The sequence below is a fragment of the Galeopterus variegatus genome, unplaced genomic scaffold (assembly GCF_000696425.1).
Source record: "Galeopterus variegatus unplaced genomic scaffold, G_variegatus-3.0.2 Scaffold3510, whole genome shotgun sequence".
NCBI lineage: Eukaryota > Metazoa > Chordata > Mammalia > Dermoptera > Cynocephalidae > Galeopterus > Galeopterus variegatus.
In genome coordinates this window covers 68573-79304 of record NW_007729621.1, presented here as the reverse complement: position 1 = coordinate 79304, position 10732 = coordinate 68573, and the positions used below count along the sequence as shown (strand labels likewise).

At 44.4% G+C, this 10732-nt stretch overlaps 2 protein-coding genes across 2 annotated transcripts in view; one reads left to right on the top strand and one right to left on the bottom strand.

The window, feature by feature from the left end:
- Window positions 1-5498, top strand: part of TMOD1 (tropomodulin 1) — an 86803-nt gene extending 81305 nt beyond the window's left edge. Inside the window, exon 10 of the mRNA XM_008585283.1 lies at window positions 3890-5498. Coding sequence (XP_008583505.1) covers window positions 3890-3954 — 65 coding nt within the window. The 3' untranslated portion in view covers window positions 3955-5498. The remainder of the gene's footprint in view (window positions 1-3889) is intronic.
- Window positions 5499-6138: 640 nt separating this feature from the next.
- The window catches only part of TSTD2 (thiosulfate sulfurtransferase (rhodanese)-like domain containing 2), a 21921-nt gene continuing 17327 nt past the window's right edge, over window positions 6139-10732 (bottom strand). Inside the window, exons 6-9 of the mRNA XM_008585285.1 lie at window positions 9916-10034; window positions 9129-9287; window positions 8354-8492; window positions 6139-6916 (exon numbers count right to left, since the gene is read on the bottom strand). Of these exons, the coding sequence (XP_008583507.1) occupies window positions 6624-6916; window positions 8354-8492; window positions 9129-9287; window positions 9916-10034 (710 nt within the window). The 3' untranslated portion in view covers window positions 6139-6623. The remainder of the gene's footprint in view (window positions 6917-8353; window positions 8493-9128; window positions 9288-9915; window positions 10035-10732) is intronic.

Sequence of the window (10732 nt, the reverse complement as noted above, 5' to 3'; positions counted from 1 at the left end):
AAAAAAAAAAAAAAAAAAAATCCCTTCCTGGAACAGTCGCTCTTTAACCTATTCTCAAGGAAATCCCTTCTAATAAGCACCCCAGACACAGCATACCCCAAATCAATTTTTTAATTTTATACTAAGTTGACAATTTATAATTATTTTTATGAGGTACAAAGTGATGTTATAATTTATGGATACAATGTGGAATAATTAAATAAAGCTAGTTAACATATCTATTATGTCAAATATTTTTTCGTGGTGAAAACATTTAAAACTTACTTTCTTAGGAATTTGATATGTACATACGCTGTTATTAACTATCTTCACCATGCTGTCCAATAGATCTAAAAAGCAAAAAGTACTCCTCCTGTCCAGTTGAGATTTTATACCTTTTAACCATCATCTACCCATTCCTCACCCCCACTTGCAGCCTCTGTAACCACCATTCTACTCTCCGCTTCTATGAGTTCAATTGTTTTTGATTTCAGAAGTGGGATCACACATTTTCTTTATCCATTCATCTGTTGATGGACACTGGTTCATTGCACATCTTGGCTATTGAGAACAATGCTGCAATGAACATGGGAGTGCAGACACCTCTTTGACAAATTGATTTCAAATCTTTTAGGTAAATGCCCAGCAGTGGGATTGCTGAATCCCCAAGTCAATTTCATCATATTCCCCCAAAACTATCTTAAGAAAGGGTGCTATTTTTCTCACTGCCATCCAAGCCAGAAACCTGGGCCTCTCCCCAGTTGCTGCTCCCCCCACACTAGCCAGTCACTGCCTCGCCAATCCCAGTGTCCATGTTGAGCCCTCATCACAGTCACCTGGCCTCCTCCAACTCCTCCAGGGCAGGCACCTCACAGCAGCACTCATCCCAAAGCTTATCTTGCGTCTTGCTGCTCCTCTGCTTAGGACCCTTGGCTTCCAAGTCTCTTAATAACTAACAACAGTAGCTGATACCTGGCACTTGCTATGTGGCAGACCCTGCTCTGAACACTTCCCATCTCACTCATGTAATCCTCCCCACAGCCAGGTGAGACAGGTGCTGTTACTCTCTCCACTTGACAATAAGGAAGCAGAGTTCTGGAAGAGTAGGTGAGGTTACCCTCAGTCAGAGGGCACCACAGACAGTCTAACTCCAGAGCCTGTGCTCTCCATCTCAAAACACGGCCCTATCAAGAGGTCCTCTCCTGATGAGGTCCTGGCAGACCCCACTCCTGACACCCCCTGACAATTCATCTTCCTGCTGTGTTAGTACCACCCATTTCGGGTAGCTTGAATGCCCCCAAGTGACCCAGGAAAAGCTTGCCTTCAGAGGGCCATTACTCCCAATGCCCCCTGCTTTTCCTATCCTTTACCCTTCCATTGTTTAAGATTTAGCTGACCCATTCCCTATCCATCCTGGGAACATCTAACCACTTCATTCATTATGCCTTCCATACCCCATAGAGATCTGCTAGGGTACCTGTAATATTTTATCAAACATTGTATATCTTGGTCCTCTGTTATGCTGTATCTTTATATCGGATTCTGTGCTTGGCACATAATAGCACTCAGTAAATGCTGTGGAATATTTAAATGAATAGAAAGTGCTTCCCAAAGACATGATGGAGGTGTTCAAGCTTGGCAAGAAGTGGTAGAGAAAGTTCGAGCAGCAGATGGAGGCTGGTCCAGATGACATGAGATCCTTTCTGGCTCTGACAGTAAAAAAGTCCTCAACTGTTACAATGACAAGCAACAAGGAGTTTAAAGAAAGTAAAAGTCAGACTGAATTGAAGGAGGATATTGGGAGACCTGGCTTCTACTCCCAGTCTTTCACTTATTCACCATAACTTGGGGCAAGCTACTTCCCCTCTCATGGCCTCATTTCCTTCATCATTAAAATGAAAAAAAAAAAAAAAAAAAAAACCCTGAGTAAATGGGTGCCTTCCCGTCTGCCCATACAGTCACTGTAAAAGCCAGCACGAAGGGGAGCTGTGCACGCAGATCCAGGCAGTGTCCACACTGAGGGCAAGGAATGGGAAAAAATAACCATGGCGTCCCTTTCTGTACCCTCAGTCATGGGCTAGGGACATGGGTTTCAGTCCTGGCTCTATTTCTCGGCGACTATGGCTCTCTTTTCTTCTCCAGAGAAAAAGGGCTAACCCTCCCTGTGAGAATCAGATGAGGTATGGACATGTAAACCGTACTACATAGACTCCATAGGCCAAATTGTACTGCAGGAGGCCCTGGACTGAGGCTCAAGATGAGCCACAAGCCTTGGTTCTGTCTGGTACTAGCTTTAAGCAAAAAACGTACCCTCCCTGCCGTACTTTCCTCATCCATAAAACAGGAATGGTAACATGAACATTCCAGAAGTGTTGGAGGGGCTCCAATGAGACGTGGAGTGTGAAAGAGGTGTGTAATGAGGCCTGCCCTGCCGGACATGCTTGTACAGCTGACATGGAGATGCTTAAAGTGCGGTCCATGTAAACTCTGTGGTCACTTTGGGCAAATCTCTTCTGGTTTTTGAGTTTTGGCTTTTGTTCTCCCATATCAACCCCCAAGCTGTGGATGTTCTGATCATCTCTAGGAATTGTGTTGGACATACTGTCTTCTGTCCAGGAAGAGTGCTCACTCTGATTTACATTAATCATCCTTTTGACCTGAGGTAAATGGGATGAGGTGGGTAGGGGCTCAGGCACAACCTGAACTCTAGGCCTCAAACTGGGCAACCTGTGTGCTCCTGAGAGCTTCCCCCAGCTTCCAGCCACAACTTGAATAATACGCCCCGTATGGGTCTGCTTTATATGCCCGGCGTCATGCACAAGCTGATTCGGTTCTTGTGGCAGTTCGTATGCATCTATCTGGTGGCCGCAGGTCTACCATCTCAGCACTGCAAGACATCGTACACACTTTTTTTCCCTCAGCACTAGCTTCCTGTCTCTGCTACATCAGCAGGCCCCTTGACTGCCACCTACTGGTTCTACAGACTTCTTTATCTTCTTGGAGTTGATCTAGCTTGCTGCTTGGGATTCATCTGCAGGCACAGTAATTCATTTCAAAACTCTCCCTTGTTACAACAAAGGGACCCCTCTCCTGTTGCTCCCCCCATCCCCAGTCATCCTCTGAGCTAATGTCTCCAGCCTACAACCTCCTGCCTTGGGCTTTCCTCTTTATGGCATTTAACTACTTTGTCATGTGAACAGTGTTGAGTCTTGCCTGGAAAATGTTGAGGTTAAACATAGGGGACGCAGATACTGCAGGGTAATCTTCAGGGTGTAAAAACATAGACACAAAGCAGTCCAGGAGCCCAGAAAGAACTGGAGGAAATGTTTCCACCAGGTGAAGACACTAGTCTCATAACTAAGTGACAACTCTGAACTGGCCCCAACTGTGGGGCCTCTGTAGGCAAAGGAGAAAGTTGAGTTGAGCCAAGTGGGACTGCGGTCAACCACTTAGAGGAAATTTAAGAATGAATCTGTGCTGCCCCAGACCCTCATCAATGAACACTGACAAAGGAGGGCTGTTGGACAATTCACACATAACTGTCCTTTAAAAACAACAGACTTCGGGCCGGCCCAGTGGCGCACTGGATAGTGCGCCGCTTGGGAAGCACGGCGGCGCTCCCGCCTGAAGGTTCGGATCCCACATACAGACCGGTTCCCGCTCACTGGCTGAGCGAGGCGCGGGAGCGACGCCGAGGGTTGCAGTCCCGTTGCTGGTCCCGGTCCGGTATGGGGGCGACACTGAGGGTTGCGATCCGTTGCCGGACACGGAAAAAGACAAAAAAAAAAAACAGACTTCAGACTTTGCTAACAAAACAATTAGCGAAGCTTCACAGTGCTTTCCGAGTGACAGTGGTGGTTCCTGGCCTACAGGGACAACCAGCTTATATCTTATCTCCATTCCTTTCCAGTGAGGAAGAGGAGGCTTGCAGACTTGACTGGGCCCATCATTCCCAAGTGCCGGAGTGGTGTCTAGTGTGTGGAGGTGAAGACCATGCCCTTGAACTGGACGTGTTCTACTGACAACCTGTGCTCTGCAGTGGATATCAGAAGGAAACATGCCGGCACAAAACCCTTTCGTGGTTCAGTTCTTCATGCACTAAGATTTTAGTTTACCTAGTGGTTGTAGTTGAGAATTTTATAAAATATGGTTAATGTGAAGTTTTTCTTTAGTCACAGAAGTTCAGTCTGGTTATTATTTAAAAACTAAGAAGCCCTCAAATCAGTAGATCTTACTGAAGACATTATAGTTAACAGTGACTTAACCCCAGGAGTCCAGTTTCAGTGGCCTTGCTGTGTGGTGTTTCAGGTATATTTAACATGTGTAACATAAACAGCACACTCTTCCACATGGTTTAGAAGTACTCTGAAATACTTTATTAAAAATTTGATCTTAGCTATTTAGCAAATAGAACAGGTATCATTCTTTATTAACCCTCCTTTAAATTTCAAGAATCTCAAGATTAAAGTTGCCAAATTGATTACTGGATCAAGAACAGAATTTTCCCCTCTAAATTAAAAAAGATTGAAGCCACAGAGCTCTGCCAGGAATCAAAGAACATGAGATTCCTTTTGCTGAATATGAGGAAATGACAGAACAAGCAGTGGTAAAATTTCAAGTTTCAAAAACCACTCTTTCCTTACCAATCCCAGGCAACAAACATATCCCTGAGTGTTCTTTATGAACATTTGGGATTTATTTACAATTTAATACTGGAGTCAGAAAGAAGTTTTTCCTTATTGAATGCCAACTTTTTGATAGATGTGAAAACCTGTGGCCACATACTTGAAAACACGTTTCTATACTGCACAGTGGGCAAATGGCTTATGTGAGGCAAAACACTAGAGGATTAATTTTCAGTCCATTATGGCTATGGTTTTCAGCATGACCAGGCTTACAGACTTCAACTACCTGTCTCTTCACTATTAGACAAATCACCACTGATCTCATATCTATAGATTAAGCATCTAATGGGCAATGGTGAAGAAACTCCAGATATTAAAGAATCAGGAAATTCTGGCCAAACCATCCCACCCAAGATGCTTATTCTGAAAATGTTTTTTTGCTATTTCTGCCTGACCCCTTTTAAACATCATGTGCATCTCGGGATCCAGTGAAAATGTTAAGCCATAATGCCCTTGTGCCTTTGATACACCACAGTGCCAGTTAAACTAGTGTTTTTGTTTGTTGCTTTGGGGAGTTAGTGATTCAGCAACTCTTAGGCCAAAGAGCTGATGAGCACAGACTGAGCTGCAGAGCACTGAGCAGAGAGGCTAACTGATGAAAAAGGAAAAGTCCTGCACACTGAACTGTAATGCCATGGACAGTACAGGGTAACTAGAGGTGGGGCCAAGGCCTCACCACTATGGAAGAGTGTCTACTGAGGCTGCAAATGGACCCAGGAGCGGCACCATGCTGCAGGGACGGCCATCCCCACTCGGCTTCTCCTTGAAACACAACTGCAGCTGAATTCTGCATCACTGGAAACTGCAACATAATATTAAATCTGTTGGTCTATGTATGGCAGCGTATGTCTTTCTTAAGACCTATGTGACAGGGACATGTGCCCAGCACACTGGCAAGAAGGCTGGGCTGCCATCAAGGCAGTGCTGAATGACCTTTCTAAGATTGTGTCTCGTATCACAAGTCCTGATCTAAAAACTGCTGCTCAAATATCAGTGTATCAAGCTTATCAGAACTTCTCAAAGAGAACACTTAAGAGCTAAGATAGTGGATACTGGGGTAACAGGGACATTGGGGGAAAATTTTTCACAGAAACTAAATCAATAAAAACTGAAGGTAAGCCACAGCTTTAAGGCCATCTCCATCAGACAAGCTGTTGGTCTAGACCAGGGTTGGAAAACTTTTCTGTAAAGGGCCAGACAGTATCAGACAAGCTGTTGGTCTAGACCAGGGTTGGAAAACTTTAGACTTTGCAGGCCATATAGTCTCTGTCATAACTACTCAAGTCTGCCATAGATCAGGAATGGGTGTGGCTGTTCCAATAAACTTTATTCACAAAAGCAGGAGGTGAGCCAAAAGGCCATAGTTTGCAGATCCCTTCAGGCTGTCAAGAGAGGATACAGAGGTAGGGGTAGATGGCAGATGACCTAAGTGGCCTGGTTTAGGAGTCTGCTCCCTTATTCACAAAAGCAGGAGGTGAGCCAAAAGGCCATAGTTTGCAGATCCCTTCAGGCTGTCAGAGAGGATACAGAGGTAGGGGTAGATGGCAGATGACCTAAGTGGCCTGGTTTAGGAGTCTGCTCCCAAGGCCATAGCTTTCACATTTTTGCTGACAACAGCAATGACTACTAATGGTCCTGCTGCATGGCAGAGAAAGGGCATGACACGGTCACCAGGCTCAAGGCTCTATCTCTTAGCAGCTTTGGGATCCCATACAGCTCACCTTTTTTCTTGCTATAGCATCTTCTGAATCAGAATGTTTCAGGTAAGAGGTCAACGCCCAACTCCCTCTCCCTCCCCCTGTGAAATGTAAGTGGCTAATATGGTGACCAGTTTGCCACAGTGTCACTGGCCAGCACTAACGTTCTCCATTGCTCTGTTTCTGCAGCCTTGACATTCTCCTATACATGGTCTCCCCAAACCTACTTTGTGAAAGCTTGGGGAAATGCTGAAGGCGCCACTCACACAAGCACTGGCCCACCCTCACCAACATTGGGCCCTGGCCTCACAGGGTGTCGCGCATGCCATGAGAATTCCCTAGGAATGCGTGGCCGTCGAGCTGTACACTCGCATTCCTCTTTAAAGCTGTCCTGAGTAAGTCCTGAAGACTGCCTGTTCCCTTTGTCTTGACATGTGGCACAACAGGCTGTGAATCCTTTTCCTTGACAAGCAGCACAGGTCAAAACAAGCTGGCGGCATTGGGAAGTTGAGCAGAGTTTATACTGGTCCCACTGGGCTCCACAGTATGAACATTCTGGGGAAGAAAGAAAAGCCCTTGTTATAAACATGCGTGCACCTGCACACATGCACCCACTTCTCCAGTTCCTAAATATAACTCTTAGCTCACCACAATCTAATATATCCTGTTGCGCCTGGGAAAGGATTCTAAATAGTAAGTCTCCTATCTTCCAACAACAACAAAAATGCCCCCCTCCCCCAGAGGGAGGTTTGCTTCTGCAAACTGTCTTTCTGATTCCAGAATTCACTGATCCATTTTTCTTTTTCCCATCTAGAAAACAGGAAGTGATGTTTCTCTCTCATTAGCTGAAACAAATGAAAAGCTTCTTTCATTTCCGAAGCTGGCCAACCACCCCTTGTTAAATGGTCTTTTCCCCTTAGATCATTCTTTTCTCCAGGGGGTACAACATGCCTGAATACAGACTACCCTACAACTTCTACAGTCCACGTCCCATCTCCCTGCTGTTGCTAGGGTAGTCGACCATCTGACTTCTAAAACTCACATTATCTTCTTTCTCAGCCTATCTTTCTCTGCTGACTTTCTGTTACCTCTGATAACACCACTCTCTCTCAAATCTTACCTTGCTTATTTATCAACCCTCCCTTATCTTGCTTATTTATTAAACCTACCTTTGGGCCTTCTCTCCTTCACACTCACTGTGGGTACCCAGTAAGTCCTGCCGATATTTCCTCTGTAAATTCTCAGATCCACTCCTACTTATTTGTAATTTACAAGGGTACTTCCAAAAAGTTCTTGAAAAGATTCATGTTATCTTTCAATTCTTTTTTTCCATGAACTTTCTGAAGTACCTCGCAGTAAGATATGTGCTATTTATTAACACATTAAATAACAAGACTTAGTGGTGGACCTAATAACTATTTCCATTTTGAAGCAGTGATGAGTATAAATGCTATTTTGAGATATCTGTAGCAACTATACCATGATAAAAAAGTATTGTAAATTCTAATGAAGACAAAGTCACAGGTACATCTAATACAACTGGCTTGTTGCCCACATTCATAATTGAAGAAAATGTTTCATTTTAGTGAGAGTTACTGAAAACAAAGATAATTATCTTCCCATCCAAATTCACAGAACCCCTGAATTCTATATACTTATTCCAGGTTAAGACCCCTGATTTAGCCTATTAGTTCAACTCTTGGCAGGTAGGGAGGGCAGGTGAAATTATCCCCATTTTAAAGGACTTGCCCAGGTAGTAAATGATGAAGCCAGGATCCCAGCACAGGCCTCCTGGTTCCTAGTCCAGGGTTCTGTCAGCTCCACTGCTGTCTTTATCTCCAATTGCCAGGAAAATGGTGGTACGACATACTTCTTTCCCGTTTATTCTTCTGGTAATTAGTACTGGCCTGCCTTCCCTGTGTAGTTTTTCTAGAATGGTGAACTGATAATGTGCCTGATTTCAGTTCAGGTTCTGGACCTGTGCTGACCTACCTGATACCACGTGACTGTTGTAGGACAGGGAATAACGCTCATCAAAAACAAACAGCTTCCCTTTGTAAAAACCATCAGGAAACTCTTCCAGGTACTTGTGAATGCCACCCTTGAGCTGGAACACTTCCTTGCACACTCCCTAGGTGTGGAAAAATAACAGGAAATCTGAAGAGACAGGCAGACACCTGTAAGAAGCTCCACAGAGGGGTGGTGTGTGACGAGGAGTGCTGAGGTGGAGGATTCACCACCTCTGCTATCAGTCAGGGGCTCCTGGTTCCCCCTGCAGGATGCTGAGGAACTGCTGACCGTGGAGCCAAGGAACCAACTGGCCAGACCTCGCCCACTAGGGGGATGGGCGATGACAGCAGTCAGGGCCTTCGCCCTCCAGCTCCTGGGAAGCCCAACTATTTTTGCTGCCCCCTAAATATAGGAAGACACCTGTTGGGACATATAATGTTACTAAACTTGCTCTTCTCAGGATCAAGCAAGAGGATTAGGAAAAGGGAGATGTTAACTAATCTTTCCATTTTGTACTTGATGACTCTCTAAGACTGTTGAGTGGTTTTCACATCTTGAGATTTAAGAACCTCAGATTTTGTACTTAAAAACTCTATGCTAGAATCATACAAGCTGGTGGCATTGGGGAGTTGAGCAGAGTTTGCTCAACTTTGGCTGGGGGTGAGAAAGGGAATGGGAGGGACATTGAAAAGCTCCGCATGGTCTTTGGTTAAACCATGACCTCCATGTCTGCAGTGCCCCAAGGGTGGTGACTCACCTTGGCTTTGAGGTAGGCTGAACCCCGCTCACAACGGATGCCCCCAGTGCAGTACATCAGCACCCTCTTCCCTCTGAAAAGTTCCAGATTTTTGTCAACGTAGCTAGGGAAATAACTGAATTTCCTGATATCTGGGGCTAAGCAGCTCTGGAATCGTCCCTAAACGTAGGAGCAGCAAAAGGTAAATTATCAGAAAAACACACTTGGTAGGAATGAAGGATCTTGCTGTGTCAAACTACCCCCACCTTGACAAAGAAGCACTTGCCATTTGCTGTTCTCATCCCGAATTCTGACCTTTCAACTTCAAGATCTAGAACTTAAAAACAAGGCTGGTCGGCTGTGGGTCACCTTCCCACAGAGTCCTCAGGGGAACTGAGGAAGCTGCCCAAAGCCAATTTTACAAAATCCTTGACACATGTCAAGGGTAGGCTCACAGAAGCCAAAAAAGTGCATCATGTGCCAAGACACCTTCAATTCATATTTTCTTAGCTTTCTCACCATATCCTGAGTTCAAGGGCTTGGGTTCTCTCCATGACACATGTCAAGGGTAGGCTCACAGAAGCCAAAAAAGTGCATCATGTGCCAAGACACCTTTAATTCATATTTTCTTAGCTTTCTCACCATATCCTGAGTTCAAGGGCTTGGGTTCTCTCCAAAGCTGCTAGTACTGGGAGAAGATCCATGTGGTCACAGGTGGGTACACACAGCATCCCCTTGGGAAATACGCCACACGGTAGGAAGCAGGGTACCTACCATTTCACTGAACTCAATTCTGGTTTTTACTTACTATTTTGCTTTCATAGAAGTTTCTGCAATCCAGTAGAATAGTATCACTTTGTTCTTGATTTGCCTGAGATAAAAACTTTTCTACTTCTTTATGAAATTCACCTGGGGATAAATGGACTCCTAAAACCAAACCAAAAAATTATGTTAAAACAAAACAAACAAAACCTAATCACAACTCGCCTCGCCTGACTTACTGTTGCTTTGTTTCTTTTCACATAAACCTCTTCTCCTCATAATTACAACTGTCTAAAAATAACACTATTTGATCATGATGAAATAATTTAGTAATTCCAGATGTCTTCAATCTCCCTCCTCCTAAAATGAGAACTATAGTGACCTGGTAGTTCAGAAATAATTAGTCAAAGAATTTTGCATCCTCATACTTGTCCTAACCCGTGATAAAAACCAGATAATTAGGATCTAAATTGCCATGGGGGCTTGCTGATTCACTATATGGTCACTAGTGAGTCAGGAAATGGCCACTGTTCTATTGTCACTGTACATGGAGGAGCTTGGGCACATACATGCTTGACTACAGGCTTTACAGTGAAGGTTCTATATCAAGGTTGAGCCCAAGTTCAAGGCTAAGAAACTTGGCATAGGCAGATGGTAAGCAGAAAGTTGCAGAATAAAGTTGGAGTATGTTTTTAAAAAATGTAAAAGGGTAAGAATGTGTCTAAATTTGTGCACGTGAGTGAAAGAGAAAAGGATGACACGGGTTGACAACAGGAATGACATATGAGAAAGAAAGGCAAAGAGAAGATAAGTATTAAAATACAAGACTAAAAGGAGAGAACCTCAGTGTGGTATGGCCCTTT